Here is a 17,827-nt window from a genome sequence, read left to right on the forward strand (position 1 = left end):
TCTCTTTCTCTCTCACCCCTCTACACAAAACACACACCTTGAACATCCCATTCTTTTACACTCACACACACCTTTGGTTTTCAAAAAGAATTTACACTTTTCAGTAGCGGTGGGCAGACCGGTGTAGTTCCATTCTGTTTCCCTTTTCTTTCCCCTTCCATCAGTGCATTCCATCCCATTTCTGTATAAATGTGTAGATTTCTTTTTTTTTAAATCTGCACACACTATTTCCTTTCTACTTACCTTTTTGTGAGGTAGTCCAAGGGCTTCCTCTCTTTTTTTTCTAACAAGGCAGAACCGCTTGTAGCAGCTAGGAAGTGTGGCTCCTGCCACTTGTGTTGAAAATTGGGGCTGGAAGTGCTTCTGGGGCACCTTGAACATCCCATTCTCTTACGCTCACGCACACCTTCCAACACACACAACCATTCATACAAGTCATTTTCTCTGTCGCTCACACAAACCACGTCACCATTTCTTGTACAACAGATTTGTTCTATTGTGTGTTGGGGACGAAGAGCCTGGTCTGCAATCAGGGGAAAAAACAACCCTTTTCTAATCCCATAACACTTAATGGAGTCTGTTCAGTCAGCTGATATCTCTGGTAGGAGAGGGTGCTTTGCAGTCAGGAAAACCACAGCTGTTTTGGTTTGGATGCATGCTTGGCTCTCACCCAGGATTGCTGTACCCCAAATTCTCCCTCCATCACCCTTTTCTCAACCTTGCGGCTAAAGGCACTCTTTGCTCTAGGCAAACACTGGTTTTCCAGTAGAGAAGAGGGACTTGAATTGGCTGTATTATGGGCCCAGACACTATATGTGCATGCATGACCTTGGATTTTCACTTCTGGAAGAAAGTTGATGGAAATACGCAACCTCTAGTGTATAAACATACTTTAATATATTTTTAGTGCCTGATTAATTTACCTCCTCTACATGTAAGTATTTTTCCTATGTTTGCTGCTCAGAAATAGGATAGAAATGTTTCCTTTCCTGCATCATGTTTCTAAGCCTTGTTGGATGATGTTTAGCTTTTACTTTATACAAGAGATTTGTGACAATGACTTACAGGAAATTAGACCTGTGATGAAATTGTGCTCATCATTACTATCCTGGTATTAGAACTAGATTATATATCTGATATACCTGTTAAGATGTATAATGATGGAAAGTGGCCTCCTGGGTAGTTATCTTCTGCAGGTTAATACTTCTTTACTTAATTACGAGGCAGTTTGAATAATTTTAAAACTTTTGATTTTAGGCTTTTTTTTTAGTTGGCAGTGCAATAAAATAAGTGATCATTTGGCTGTTTAGTGAAATGAGACAGTTTCATTCTCATGGCAATTGGTTAGCTTTAGCTTTAAAATATAGTTAAAACAAAATCTCCTGAATTCACTCACTGGTACATTTTGTCTTTTTCATTAGATAGTAGTGCTGAATTGTAGAAGGGATTTATTCTTTTAAATTATTCAAGTGATGAAAAGCCCCCAATAGTTGTATTAAACTTGTCAAAATTAACTGTGACGAATGGAAGTGTTTCTCTTGCAGGGGGAGTACTGTTTGGGAAGGAAAATCATTGAGAACAGAAAGGATAGATGCTTCCTCTGTTTATTGAGCAGTAAAATCTAGCATAATGTTCATATGCTGCAGGCGCAAGGCAGAAGTATTTTTCTATGTGTTGAGTAACCTATACAACAACAACAAATCTGATCTGAGTCCTCTTTTTGAAAAGGATCTGCTCTTTAAAAGCCCTATGGTCATAGTCTTGATTCTCTTTCAGATCTGAACTGTAAGCTAGAAGACAAGGCAGAAGATGGAGAGTTGATAGATTGTAAGAAAAGGCTGGAAGAAGGGGAGGAGTTAGAGGAAGAAGCTGTGCACAGCTGTGACAGCTGCCTCCAGGTGTTTGAGTCACTGAGTGATATCACAGAGCACAAGATTAATCAATGTCAACTGACAGGTAAACAATACTTATCACTTTGTGTCTCCTTACACTGTTCTATTTCTGGTTTCAGGTTGTTTCTTCAGAGGTGCTCTGTCCGCCCACCCATCCCCTGCCCAATTTACTTCTAAAAGCATCCAAGTAATGTTTCTGAAATAATTCTGGAGCAGAGTTGTACAGTGAATGGGTTCTATTCAGGTTCTGAGGGAGTATGGATCATAACTATTGCAGCCTATTAAACACCATTGTACCTTCCCTTGGCTTTTCCACTTGCCCTTCCAAGCTTCTGTCCTACAATTTTACTGACTGATGTTCTGGGGGAAAAAAATGACATGGGCACAACTTGTGCTTGCAAACTTAGATGCAGGGCGGCTGTGACTCTTGTTTCTTTTTAAAAAGGTGCATAGTCATCACATCACATCAGTAATTCTAGCATGCTGGTCACAGTAGCTTAATGAGAGGAGCAACTCTGCCCAGTTGTGACACTGTGGACAAAAGTGCTAATTGGTGTTTTACTTTTGGGGGCCTATAGGCTGGAGTGATGTATGGAACCTTAACAAAGATGCATTTTCTTGGTGGGTTTTCTTAGCAATGTTTGGGACTGGCAGAACTGAATACAAATTCAAGTGACTTAACAGAAGAATATGCCCTCTAATACTGGCTGAGGAAATAACCTCATGTGGTAAATCACTGGAGGCATTTTGGTTGTGAGATTTGCTCAGTACTTAATAACCTTTCTTAAAAACTCTTTTGGCCTCAGAAGCATGAAGAATTATGTAGAAGCAATCCAAAACAGCCCAAATCTTTGCAAAGCAATCCAAGAACTCTAGCCCCAAAGAATACAGTGTAGGGCAGTTCCAGGAAATGATACGAGAAATTCAGGTGTTTTGACAACAAAGTAATTTTTGAAGTGATTAAAAGTTCTGGCTCAGCAGTGGCAACAGCCAATTCAAGCATTTTTGTCATTAACCTACCATAACTGGAATGTATATACTCCCATGAAGGTATTTTAGATTTGATTAAGCTACTGAAATTGGGTCATGGACATCAGTCTTACATGATTGTCAGTAGTTAGCTATCATAATAAGGTGGACCACTTGTGATAAATGCTTTTGAAATTAAGAAATGTGGATCCACCATTTGCATTATTAGATGTAGTGCCTTCAATTGTAGAGGCAAAGCAGATACTGTGTGTGCCTGAAGAGGGCTATAACTCAGCGGTAAAGCACATGCTTTGCATGCAGGAGGTCCCAGTTCAACTCCTGCATCTCCAGTTAAAAAGGGATCTTGGGTAGCAGGACTTGGAGAAGACCCTTCCTGGGCCTCTGAAGAGCTGCCTGTAGTAGACAGCACTGGGCTAAATGGACCAATGATGCGACTCAGTTTAAGGCACCTTTCATACGCAGAAAAAATGTGTTGAAATATCTCTCTGCCAAGTAAGATATCAGTCAGTAATACTGCATTCTGTTCTGTATTTCTTTTTGTTATTGGTCCTTTAAAATGTTGTTCGAACCAAGCTTGTGTAAATCAGCCCTTTCAGTTCAGTTCAGCACTTTCATGTTCTTGACAATTCCTTAGGCATTTCTTATTTGTGTCTACCAAGGTGCTGATGTCTGAGGATGGATTCTCCCCCCCCCCCATTCTTCCATAGTTTTCTTAATATCTTTGACTTACTCATTTTGTTTCCATGTTTGGTAGACTTACCCACCACAAAAAGATTACTGCCCCCATTTTTCCTTATCTGCCCCTTTGTTATCCTCTTAACATATCTCACCCAGAGCTGGGTGTTGACTTGAGTGACTGCAAGCAGCATGAACTGAATATTGCGCAACTGGAGAACTGAAGCGAGAGGAGAAATTCCTAGAGCACTGCTCCTGATCCACTTCACCCCAGGTCATGCTGGAGGGCAGAACTTGCCATGCTAAATGAGGGTTAAAATGGCTCTGCCACTTGAGTGAATTTAAAAAGAAATGTTTTTCAAAGAAACGCATTGAATTCTCTCTCTAAAAAAAAAAAAAAAAGCCTGGTGTGTCAGTGTTGCTGGAGAAGTGGCTATTTTTGAAGGGTAGAAATAAAAACTATTCAAAATAATGTTGAGGATTTGAAAATCAAAAGCTTCTTTCTGCATTGGAGAATGAGGATTGTTCTTTCCCTACCACTCCTGAAATAATCTGAAAGTAAACTAAGTGGAGTGTACTGTGCTTGAGATAAGGATTCTACAAACACAATGGTACGCTTCCTAAAAAGTGTCCTGTGTTTCTAAATTCTGTCACCATTTTTTCCTCCTGGCAGTTTTTGTATTAGATCAGGAGCTTATTTGAATTGAAGAATAATTATGAAATCTATTGCCAAAAATGTGTGTCCATGATCAGTCCAAATGTTCTGAGAGATGGTACCCTGGCTTCAGTGGGTGCCAGGCTCTGTTACAAAATATATGCAGCAAATTGTTTAGTGCTGGAAGGGGAATGAAATATATGAAACCATTCTCTTAGACAGTTTTTCTGGTGGTTTCATTTTTCATTGCAATAAACTATGCAAAAAGAGTAGATGGTGAATAGAGCTTTAGAAAACATATTTCAGTCCCAGATGCTTGAGACTGGATGCTTGAGGCTGCAGTCCTAGACAATCTTCCTGGGAGTAAGCCCACTGAACAGGATGGGACTTAACCTTCAAATAATCGTGAATAGAATTGTGCCATGAATTAGGGTCTTAAGTCCTACCATGTTTAATTTTGAAGTTATTCTAAATTGCAGCATCATGTTTTGTGTAAGTTAAATGCAGTAATGATGTGATAATGTGACCTCAATAACCTAGATATAGATCAGCCATTGCCAGATTGGTGTCCTCCAAATGTTTTGGACTTTACCTCCCATCAGCTCCAGCCAACATGACCAGTGATCAGGAATGCTGGGTTTTGTAGTCCAAAAAGCACCAGTCTGGAGGATGCTGGTATAGATTTAGGAGCCTGGATCATGCTTTGCCCCTGGAATTGTACCTCCCTAACCCCACAAAATTAAATCCTCTTTAAAGATGACCAGGGAAAGGCCAATGCTCAGATAAACATGGGGTATCCTGGTGCAGGGCCAAAGCACGCTTTACTTAAAAAACGTAGCTAGCGGCTATACCCTCTTTCCTTTTTCCCCAATCCAAACTGGGACTACAGTGAGGGGAAGGTTAGCAGTGGTGGTGCTGGGGTCTGGTGGGGGATCCTCCTCTTCCTCTGAAGAGCCTCAGGTTTTAGGTTTGGGCAGGCTGAACCCTGCCAGGCAGCGAACTTATACATACCTATATTGGAGTAAGTCTAACTGAACTCCATGGGATTTAGATCTGATTGGACACATATATATCCAATATATATATACTTACATATATAAGTTACTTATATATATATAAGTTTGTGCTGTAAATTTGTTGGTTTTAATGGATTGTGGTTAAAACCCTAATCCAAACATGCAGGACCAGCGGCTCTGTTGTACACTCAGCACTCAAATATTTCCCAGCACTGGAAATATTTTCACGGCAAAATTCTTCAGAATTCTGGCCTATTGTGAATGAGTGGTGTGCTGGTGCATGCAGCCTGTTTGCCACAAAAGCAACTTATAAACCTCCCCAGGAAGGTTGCTACTATTGATACTACAGATCCATTGATATTATTTCATATATTTCCTGAACAATAATGAAAATCCAAAGGGTTGCATCCAGTGGTATCATTCTGTTAGTGCAAAGCAATTACCGCTTGCAGAAACCCCATTTTCATCCTAGCACATGTCCGTGTCAAATAATTCCGGCTCATTATGACTTCATTAGGTAGGTGTTGCTTGCGCTAGTTATGCGAATTATTCCACTAATTGAAGCACAATTGCTAGCTGAGCACAACTACATTTTGTAGTTTTTCCACTAGCCTAATATTTGATACAACCCAACATCTCCAAATCAGGAAGAGTGTAAATATTTGTATGTGAGAAATTAACAAGTAGGAAAGCCTCCTTTAACTCACATGTATTTGGCGGAGGGCATTGATTCAGTTTAGACATTACTTGTTTGGTTAAACATACTTATTTTCAGTGTATTTAATATTAACCAACTTATTCTTTAAGAAAATCAGTACTTACAATTTTAAAAAGTACAAAATAATCAATTTTTATCCACCCTGAACTATGTTAGAATAGCGCTCAGTCCACCAGTCACTGTCCCACAGCAGTGGGACTTGCACTTGACTACTCAGCATAGACTGATGTATACTTGATTGAAAAGTGTATCTCACAATATTGACTTTACAGGAAACCTCAGTCCCATATTGATGTTTTTCCTTTTGTTGTCTTTATACAGCGGTTTGAAAAAATGACCCTTATGCAGGGCTATATGTACTCTTTACACAATAAAATATAAAATACTATTCTCTGCCAAGGTAGTCCAAAGTGTGTGCCAAGAAAAGCTGAATCCAGCAACCTGTATAAATGATGTAATGTTGTTTTACTTCTGCTAGGCAAGACATTGAAGTCCCGCTCTTGACCCTCTGGGAATCTCTTTTAGTCAACCTTCTTCCTTGTGTGATTTCATCCAGCATTGACCACAGTCTTGAGTATGTATCTTCAGAGCTGTAAAGACTTGGAAACTTTCTTTTTTAGAAAAATGAAAGCAGAGTCTCCTTCCAAACTTTATGCTTTTCCTGTGTTGGGACAAACCTTCAGACGTTTTCAGAATTTATATCCCACCTTCTCACCAAGGTCTCAGAGTGGCTAACCGCAAAAGTATACACAATTTTTTAAAAAAATATCAAAAAGCAATAACAATTCTTTACCATACCCTTGGATATCTCTGGTGTTCAGATTAAGAAAAAAGAGTCTTGTGATACCTTAAGTAACAAAAATATTCTGTATACACGCTGTCGAGGACTAGAAATCACTTTGTCAGATGCTTGAAGTGGTATCTACATGGATGTGTGTGTAGCCACACACGAAGTTCGTAACCAGTGAGTTCCAAAGCCATCAATGCAAAATGCAGCAGTAGGTCTGTTGGATTTCTATGCAGAGCCAAATATATGCAAGATAAGGTAACTGCCTATGTTGCCTTTTGTATTTCATGGCATTTTGCCCCATGACATACAAGGTTGTTTCTCCTCTGTCACTGTTTCTGTATACATAGCAATTGAAGATAAATACTTTATATATCTGAACAAAGCTGCCTTACACCATGTCAGAACATTTATTCAGCTAGCCAAGTATTATCTCCTCTGGCTACAAACTCTCTCACTGCCTGAAGTGGGAAAGAACACACTCCACTGCATTGCGCTCCTTCCCCCTGCTGCTGTGTTACACCCCATTGCACCATCGCATTGTACACCCCCACTCCCTTCTTCAATCACGCACCCCCTTACTTTTACAGCTACCACTGTACCAGCTCTATGGAGACTTGGGTGAGCTCTCGCAAGAGCCCTGCAAACACTTCTTGATGAGGAAGGCAGAGGGTGGGCAGCTGCTCCAGAGAACCCCGCTGCCTGCTCCCTCGCTGTCGCAAATGCCACAGCAGGATAGTGGCTGGTGGGGCTCTCTAGAGCACCCGCTGGAGGTGGTAGGGCAACAGTGGTGGACGGCCCTCCTGGCAGGGGAGTGGCACAATTCGTTGCTTTCCCCACTCCACCACCTGATGTGGGCTCCCAACCCTGCTTCGGGGTGGGCCGGCCCTGTCAGGCGGTGGTTTTCCACTTCTCATGATCCTTTTAGCTGGAGATACCAGAAGATCTGGGGTCTTCTGCATGCAGAGCATATGCTGTACCACTGAGCTTTAGTCCCTCCCTATGAAAGCATATGCCACAGTAAAATGGTTAGCTGTTAAGATACCACAAGTCTCTTCATTGTTTTATCTAAAACAGACTAACACAGCTCCACTTCTGGATTTTGTTTTCTCACAGTAAGGTGAGAATTGCCCTGAAATAAGACCACATGACAGGATTTGTTCATCATTCTTGGTCCACAGTTTTTTTTTTCCTAATGAAAAATGTGAATTTAGCCACTGAATTTCCAGCATATGTCAATAGAAGAGTTCTTGACATCCTACATAATTATAGTTATAGAAGGATCATAAGTTCTGTGGTCCACTGGATGATGGTGGATTTGGGTAAGCTACTTTCTTGCAGCCCATATGTAAAAGGGAATGATGACGAGGATGATAATGATAATAATGGTTTATCTTATGGCGCAGTAGTGTAGACAAATAAGATGAATAGTAGCATGGTATAAGTGCTGTAAACCTGACGATGCTGATGCAGTTTATGGAATTAGGTGAAGAGCACAGATGTGCTCAGTTTTATGATGGTGTTTCATACTAACATGATGTTAGTTTAACCAGATTTGTGACTTCAGATTTTATTTCTGGAGACAGAAATTGTGTGGAGGCGCAGAAGCTTTAGATGTGTTTTCACTGTGGATTGTGCCTCTGTGGACAAATCTGTTACAGAATACAGTTTGCAGAATTGCATTACAAAACAGTTAGTATGGTTGAGTTGGGAGTCTGCAGGAAGGGCTGTGATGGGTTTACATATTATGCTTTCTGTTAATCATCAGCAAGTTAGTGAACTTGTACAGTATTCTGAGGTGTGGGCCATTTTACACATTATACACAGACAAACAGGGCTGTGCACAAGGAGCTGCAGCCAGTTGTGGCTTCCAGGCAAGTATATTTATACGCAGCACATGTTTGGAAATGCATGTTTGCCACATTCGCTGTCCTGCATTTTTAGGTGTGTGCTACTTTGAAAGTGTAGTATGTGAAGTGGTGGGCCTGATCGTCCATCATGCTTATATGTGACTTTGGTTGCTTCTCTCTGAGCTTGGTGGCAATCCGAGAGAGGACTAAAATCACATTTTTTTTGTGACTTTCTCATGCTGCACCATTATTTTCAAAGGAACATCAGCTGGGAACAATTGTTGTTGCTGTCTGGGGATGAGCTGAAAGAGAGGGAAGAGCAGTTTTTGTTATCTTCTGATCACGACACGATTCAAACATAACATTGCATTGGCGGAGGCTGGCAGGAGTCCTGGGGCTCCTGATCTGTGGGTTGCTGCTTAGCTTAGAAACTGGGGCAAACGCAAGTTTGCACACTGTAAGGGTGCACTCTAAAAGTCAGTGGGCACACACCATTCATGCACGCACTGGAGCAATGTGATAGGATTTCCTATCCGGTGTTCCTGCTCGAGTCACACCTCTCAGTTTAAAAAGTAGTTTGGGGTTTTTTACACGACTGTTGCTTAAATGGAAATTGCCTCTGCTGCGCATGCGTCATTTTTTTTGCCTACCCCGGCCCCTTTAAGCAGCTTTTTCAGTAATCCCCAAGACTGCTGTTCTAACTGAAAGCTGCTCAGAGTAGCTGAGGACTTGGGCCAGGGGGAAAGCTATTGTGAAAGATCACCAACTCCTGTGGAGGTATGGGGGATGCATGTACATGCCTCTGGAATGGGGTTAGTATCATTTACAGATTTGTCTTCATATGATAGCTTTTGTGCACTTTGCATAGCTCCTTTAGAGTTCTGACTGGTTCTGACTGAAACCCGGAGCGGATTCACACGCACACACCCCGACTTCAGAGCCACCAGCCTCCACTGCTTTTGTGTGAATGTAGGGATAAACCTTTAGCTTACTTTGAGAGAAGTATGATTAGTTTACACTTTCTATATCATCCTTAGTAATTGGCATGACTGAAAAAGATGCTACAGGCATTTTTTTCGACAAATCTGTAGTCCAATTCCAAAATGGCTGATGACAGAAGAAAACTTCGTTTAAAGAAGTAGAACTTCATGTTCTTAATTCTTTATTTGGACTGAAAGGTCACCATCCTTAGTAGGGGATATCACCTGGGAATGGTGTAAATGTAACAGAGATCTCTGACCTGTTAATAAGCGCCAGGAGAAGGAGATGGGGACCATTCCACAACGTGCCCTGGGGGTACTTTTCTTTTAAACTTCAAGAGTGTAGCTGGAACTGCTCAACTTTTTTTTTCTTTCCGTTTTACCTTCAGGGGAAATTTGATCGATTTGGAGATGATTATTCCATAATCTCTGAATCTTTCTTTCTCCACATTGCAGTGGGAACTCCTTGAAGTTTAAAGGAATTGTGTTTCCTCTGTGCAATGTGCAATGAGCCCAAAGAACATATGGGGACAGGAGTCTTCTTTAAAAGCAGACACATCTGGAACTATAGTAGTCCTGTTTTATACTGAGGTTGTAGATCTTGAGTACAAAAACTTGTCACGGCTTATACTGCATCCTTCCCCTTTTCAGTAATTTCTGCGATGACATTGGTCTGAGAGAGGAGCAACAAAAGCTGGAATAGTTATGTAAATCGAGACGTGAAAGCATGCTTTCCAACTATTTAGCAAATGATTTGAGGCTCATGAAATGACAATGGAGCACTCCCTCACAATTTGGTTTTTCTCAATTTATTTATGCATTTTAATTACATTTTTATACTGCCCAATAGCCGAAGCTGTCTCTACAATATAAAAGTTTAAAACTACAATAGAAAAATAACCAAACAGAAGCTAGCAGCAGTGCAAACATTTAAAATACAATACCAGATATAAAATAAACTGAAAAACTAAAATGCCTGGGAGAATAAAAAGGTCTTCACCTGGCACTGAAATGAGCACCATGTAGGGAAAGATTCTCTTTGGGAATCTCATTCCACAACTGGGGTGCCACAGCAGAAAAGTCCCTCTCCATAGTAGCCATATACCTCAGTTGCTTTTGCAGGGGCTCCTTGAAAAAGGCAGCTGAAGCTGATCTTAGGGTCTGGGCAGGAGAATATGGCAGGAGATGATCCTTCAGGTAGCCAGGCCTGAAGCCATTTAAGGCTTTGATTTTTAGTACCAGCACTTTGAATCGGACCCGGACATGGACTGACAGCCTTGATATTGCCTTTATAGCATTAAATAATTCCAGAAGAAAGGGTACAAATTAATTTTAAAAATTGCCAAAATCTCATCTGATATCACAGCAGTATAGGCAGGGGGATCCTCAAGTTCACTGTGCTAGCAAGTGCCAGTATTTTACTGTTGTGAATTTGCATTTGGATGTAAAAGGATTCATGTAGAACTTGCTGAAATAAGAAATTAGAGAGGACGTTTCCTCTGACTTTCTATTCATTTGCTCATTGCTTTAAAATATTTTTATGAATACTTGGGAATGCTATAATTAATCAATTTATATAACAATTAACTTACTCAAGTATCATCTAAGAACACATTAAGTGCGCAATCCTATGCATGTTTTGACAGGAACAAGTCCTAAAACTCCCAGCATTCCCCAGCCAGGACTTCTTTCTGTCTAAACATGCATAGGATTGTGCACGTAATCTGTGGTGTAGTGACTAGAGGGCTGGACTGGGAGTTGGGAGATCCAGGTTCTAGTCCCCACTTGGCCATGTGGAAGCTCACTGGGTGACTTTGAGCCAATCACAGACTCTCAGCCCAGCCTACCTCACAGGGTTGTTGTTGTGAGGATAAAATGGAAAGGAGGAGGATTATGTATGCTGCCTTGGGTTCCTTGGAGGAAAAAAGATGGGATATAAATGTTAATAATAATAATAATAATAAACATGCATAGAATTCCGCCCTTAAAATATATGAAAAAAAAACATTGACAAAAACTACAAAACCACGTACTCATGATGTTCTAATTCCTTAAATTGAAAATGTATGGCAAGGATACCTGTGTATAAAATAATGTAACAGATTGGCAAAGTGTCATCCTCAAGAAAATGGTGTTTCATGCAGGGTGGTGGTGGTGGGGTTGTTAAATAATAGCTTACAGAAATGCCTGGTCTTTCACTGCTTTTCTAACTGTGAATGGAAATGGTGTGTCTCATTTGTTTTTACTGCTTCATTCCAGCGGGAAGTCCAGTTTTAATGACTGGAGGAGGGTTTGGTGGCTCCTGTGGAGAAGGCACAGGGAAGGGTCAGGTTTTTCAAACACAATGCAAGCCCCTTTACCAGACGTGAATGTTAACAAAAGCAAAAGTGGGAACAGCAGATTCTGATTATTTACGTTCTTTTGCTGAAAGCAAACTTCAGCCTATGTGCGTGAAGTGCACTTTAACAAATTACTGCAGAACTACTGCTTAATACACATTTTTCGAAAGCTGAAAAGCAACTCACCTTTGCCACAAACTTGAAAATATCTGAAGTTCACAAAGTATCCAAAGCTTCAGATTAAGTCCACCCTTCACCCTGAGAAATTCCAGGCCATCAAAACATTTGCTCTTTGATTTTTGATTTTATACTCTCTTGCAGACATAACAGTGTTAATCTCTGACCTTCATCCTTGTGTTGATTAAACCATTTTTCTGTATCATCCTGTACTTGTACTTAATAAAACCTTGGTATTCAGATAGTCATGGGGTCTGAATTCCTTTCTTAACAGAGAACCTTTCTGTGAAACCAACGGAGGCTTCTTAGAAACATTTTAAAAAATCCAAATAACACTCTTCTAGCTAAAATCAGAGGCTTTTGAAAAAGGATAAACCTATTCTCATTCTTTTGACAGCCAGGACAGGACTCCTGTGCCTGCATACACATATAAGCATGCTTTATGAATAAGCATTAAATGCAATTGCATATATTGCTATCCACATAAGGTATTTGCATGTATATTCAAATGTGGAAGTGATGCATGTTTTATTCAGAAGCAAATCCAAATCTGTTTAATGGGGCTTACTTCCAGGTAAGCGTGCATAGGATTGCGGCTTTAGTCCCAGGAATTGCTCCTTGTTTCTGAAATGTAATGTGGGGGGAAAAATAAGTCTCAGGCCTGTACTAGGCCCAGTACAGAAATTAACCTGATTCTCACTTTGCAGAGTGTTAAGGACTCTGGGGCTCAAACTGGGAAGCTCATGGCCTGAGGCTGAGATGCAGATTTCCTGAAGGGCAAGGCCATCAGTGGTTACTGGTCCTGATGACTGTGTGCTACCTCCAGTATCAGAGGCAGTATGCCAATGTACACCAAGGAACATGGGTGGTAGGGTGCTGTTGCAGTCGTGTCCTCCTTGTGGGTTCCCGGTCAACAGCTGGTTGGCCACTGTGTGAACAGAATGCTGGACTAGATGGAGCCTTGGTCTGATCCACCATGGCACTTAGGTTCTTATGCAGCCTGGAGAACTTTCTGGAACTGTGTGAACTTGTCAGCCTTCCCCAACCCAGTGCCTTCCAGATGAGTTGGACTGCAGCTTCCATCATCCCCAGCCAGCATGGCTGACCACAATGGCAGTTAGAAGTCTAAGCACCAGATTGGGGAAGGCTGGCTGAAGGCTTCAGAACCTTTTTCAGACTCAGGAGGATCGCAAGATTGTCTCCTGGGCCCGAGAGGAAATACGAACCTCTGCAACATCCAGGTCTGGGATAAAAGCTAGGAGCCTGGCCTTCTAACATTGCCTGATGAACAGGCAAGTACCTTCTGCACACCACAGAAATACGAGAAGCTGCCTTACAGAGTCAGAACATTGATTTCTATGGCTCAGTATTGTCTGCAGTGACCAGTAGCTGCTTTCCAAGGTTTCAGGCAGGAGTTTCTGCAGCCCTAGCTGGTAATGGCATTAAAATGGCTGGTAACCCCCCACCCCCAAACTATATTGTTCTGCCAAGCCTTCGCTGATGAACACTGTTCTTTGAAGCTAGAATGTTCCCCTGTTTTACTGTGTTTTATCAGTTTTCATCTTGGTTGGAGTTGCATTTTATTGTGTCTACAGTTTTACTGTAAATCACCTGGAGCACGAAAGGGCGATTCAGAAATACATTAAATAAAAATAAATGCCAGAGATTGAAGCTGGAATCTTTTGCATGCAAAACATGCACTCCTATCACTGTGTCACAACTAATCCTTTAGCCACCAAGCTCCAGCTTTCCCAGTTCCCAGCTGCAGTTAGATTCTAGCACCTGATGGAACCTGGTCTGGAGGACACCCCTTCCAGTAGAGATCAGTTGCCTCTGGCTCCTTCTTCACCCTAACAGAGGGGAATTGTATGGATTCGGGGGATAATCCACATAATTATCATATTCCTGTGGTTGTGTGGGTGGACATCCTGTTTTGCTTGTGCATCCCTGTGCAGAACATAGCGCGTAACATTCCCAGACACCTAAGCTGTATGCATAAGGATGTGTAAACAGGATTCTTTTTGCTGTGGCTTTGTGTGTGTGTGTGTGTGTATGCACACAGATTTTGCTTTAGAAACTTTTCCTAACCCCACAAAATGGTTTGGCAATATAGGCTGTGATTTGATAGTATATCTAAAACCAAAGGGGGGTGGCAGAGGGAAATCTATGATTTGGAAATCTCTCTAGATTGAGGAATTTGTTTGAGCTTGGAAGCTTCAGTGTGCACATGGGCTTCCCCTGCTTGCAAGGTTGCCCCATTTACTTCAAGGGAACTGCAGTTTCAGACAATCCTTAAGATTTATAGATGCTCCATGTGTGTATTTGAGCAGACATGGGGCTCTGGCGTAGTGTGTATGCCTATAGCATTAGATTAAACATTTTGGCTTCATGCAAGATTCATTCAGATTTTGCGTCCATTTGAAGAAAAAAAATGTTTTCGTAAAGCCTTGTACAGCAATGCAGTTGAAAAAAACTGGAGTTCTTAGCCTGTAAAATATAAATCTTCCCCTAGCTACTCTACATTTTCATCATCTTTGATTCATCTTTTGGATTTTGAATGCTAATCACTACATTTCTGTTTCTCTTTTCATCAACTTTTGGGTTTCTAATTCTTTTGCTAATAGGATTTTTGTAGGACTAATTCTTTTTCCATCCCATACTTAGCTGTAATTTTTTTTCTAGCTGGGAGGTTTCCTCCTTGCCCTTTGTTGTCTTTCCTGGTGTCAAAATTTAGATTGTGAACTTGTCAGGACAGGTCCTGTGTTATGCTTGTGTTTTACTCGGGGACATACATGACACTCAATTAATACATCTTATGGTATCCTGTGTCATGGACTGAGTGAGCTGCTTACCCCGTCTCCAACCTTCGCATTTTCTCTTTGACATTTTCTCCCTCATTTTGTTTATTGGCTCCTTATATTTTCAGGAGGGTCCAGTACATCCCCAAATCAAACCATTGGCTCCCAAGGTCAGTTTTGCGATGTGTGAAAGTTGTTGGCTTTCAAAGAAACATCTCAAAAATTAGATGCGGACAGTGGGTTTAATAATCTCAGTCATAGTTTTCAATGTACAACAGTATAGACCTGGACAGGTAATCATTTGGCTCATAGGTGACCTCTGACGTTGTTCCTAAACTATCCGTTCTACATGGGCAGTGCTTGTGTGCAGAGGTCTCCCATTAACTCAGTAGAGATTTATTGCCTCCCCCGCTACCTTCACATGTGTGCAGGCAGCATGAGGGTCCTCAGGGAGAATGGGAGGTCCTGTGAATGCTTCTCATAACACCATCTAGCCCTCCTCCTTGCCTTGCTTCACCTTCTGGACAAGGGTCTATTGGAAACCCTCCATGCATGGGTGCTTTACTTGAAGTGGACTGGATTGTCATCCATCTGTTTTGAGGTCGTGACCAGTAGTTCTTGGTTATTTTTAGTCACAATGGAGGAATTTGATCTTCCCTTCCATTCTTTTCTTGATATCTCTCTGGTATTTCTAATGCGGTATTTTGATACACAGGCACGGAGGGGCAACCCTGGGACAGGCATTTTAGATAATATATTTGCATGCTCTCAAAAAGCATAACTTTTGTTAAGTGTAATTTATGTTTCTGAGCAACACTTTCAATTTTTACTTTTGTTTGACTGTAACTGGCCTTCCTTCAGTCTTAACTGGCAGTATTTTAACATTTTTGCTGCTCTGTTTTATATGTATTGAAAAACAGCATGCCTATAGAATTAAAAAACACACACTGACATTTGAAATATTTTTTTCTGATAAGTGAAATGTAAGTTGTTAAAATGTGTTTTGCCTGTGGCTATGTGGGCAGTATACAATGAATATAGGTAACAATGTTTTACACAAACACCATCCAAGTTAATGGGACTCAGTTCAGAGGGCCATGTATACATCTAAAGACTCCGCTGTTCAGAGGAAGGGGAGTACTACCAAACAAGGAACAGAGCTCTCCTTCCTCCTTTCCTTACTACATGGAACAATGCTCCAGGTAACACAGGAGTTCCCACCCTTTTTAGACCCATGGATGCATTTGGGAATTTGAGATACTGCTGTGGGCACCACCACAAAATGCCTAATCATCACTTTGGTGTCTACCTTTCGTGTCTATGGATGGGGGTATATAGGCATCATCTTCAAATAGATACTTATTTGGATATTTGGTCCACTTTTGTTGCAGCCCATGTATAATTGCTAGAAAGTTGTATACATTTCATACAAATCCATGTATGTTTATTTAATAAATGGGGAAAAAATTCGGGTGCCCCCAGGCACCAGGTTGGGGAACCATTTGCGGGTGCCATACACAGGTGCTGTGTTAGGGATCCCTGAGCCAACACAACTTTTTGCAGTTAATTCTGATAGTTATTTTGTAGCTATGTAGCATAGTTTTCAGTTTTTGAAACAGATGAGGCTCACTGTTCTTTCATTTGCCTCTTTCGTTCAGTATTTCATTTTATTATTCACCTGTCTCACCAATCCAGACCATGCTCTGCCCTTCTCAGATCCTTACATCAGCTTCTCATCCCATTCTGCATCCAGCACAGACTCCTAATCCTTATCTTTAAATCTCTCTACCAGCTTGCTCTATCCATTCTTTCTGCCCTTATTTCCCTTTTATATTCCTGCATATAGCATTTGCCTCTTCAGCTCATGTGGTCTCCAGTTGCTCAAAAGTCATCTGCTCTTTCTCTTTTAATTCTTTTTTTACTTTTTATTTTTATCAACACAACAAATGCAACTGTAGCAAGAAAAAGGCAAATAAAAGAAAAACAGAAATTGGGGTGGGGGGAATCATTTGCCATAGGGTCTGCTCATTTCCTGCATTTTCAGTCTGTAGGGATGTCATACCCAAAACACACAGCCAGCTAAGCATGGAGTTTGGGAGATGTTTGCTATATGGTTTGGTCTTAAGCAACTCTACCCCATCTTCCAAATTTTCCCCTATACTTCCTTCTGGAAATCAGCCTTGTGCCACCTCTCATTCTCTCTTCGTATAAATCCTTTCTCTAGTCCCATTACCGTGAAGCCTGTAGCTTTAACCCTCTTCCCCAACTGAAACTAAGTAGATGTAACTGTGGTCGCTCAAATTCATCCCTTGCTACCTTTCCCTTCTCTCATTCTTTTTGGGCTTCATTATGTCATCACATAGACAAATCTTACTAATGTGGCTTCTCTGTGTAGCCAGAGTAAAGCAATGTGCCCTGTTCTCACTGTGGCACAGCAAAAGGGGTTAGGGGAATGGCACCAAATGGTGGCATACAGTATGGTAGACACTGCTGCCACAATCACTGGCAAAATCACTGCCAGTAAGATGGGGAACCATGTTGCCTGTATTTGCACCCTCCTGCAAGAATTGCTAAAAGTTGGGGGCCTTTTTATAGCCCATGAAAGGAGCACTGAAGCTCTTGGAGATCTCCCCACACCTTACGTTATGCCTTCTACAATATACATCAATAAGTTCATCCTTTTCAATTAATGTTTCAGGTACTATTTTCTGGAAATGCACTACTATAAAATAAAAAAGGTTTTGTGGGTAAAATCAAATTATTATTTTTCATTGTTCTATAGAAATAATTTGCAAATGGGTATGCATTAAAATATATTGAACTTCTTGTTTACATATCATAATGAGCCACTTATTGAAACACTGTACAGCTCACAAGTGACCCTCCAATCTGAGTAATTTTGTAGGCATGTAATATATATTCTGTTAAAGAAAGTGTGGCTAAGAGCTGC

The 17,827-nt window shown here is 41.0% G+C and overlaps 1 protein-coding gene across 2 annotated transcripts in view; it reads left to right on the forward strand.

Annotated features, from left to right (window-relative positions):
• ZNF521 (zinc finger protein 521) overlaps positions 1-17,827 on the forward strand; it is a 409,617-nt gene that overhangs the window by 37,902 nt on the left and 353,888 nt on the right. For both annotated transcript variants that reach the window (XM_084849674.1, XM_084849673.1), the window contains exon 4: positions 1,777-1,956. In XM_084849674.1, the coding sequence (XP_084705800.1) occupies positions 1,777-1,956 (180 nt within the window). The remainder of the gene's footprint in view (positions 1-1,776; positions 1,957-17,827) is intronic.

Source organism: Heloderma suspectum, chromosome 4, assembly GCF_057233095.1.
Source record: "Heloderma suspectum isolate Gila_16-S chromosome 4, 16-S_ref, whole genome shotgun sequence".
Lineage (NCBI taxonomy): Eukaryota > Metazoa > Chordata > Lepidosauria > Squamata > Helodermatidae > Heloderma > Heloderma suspectum.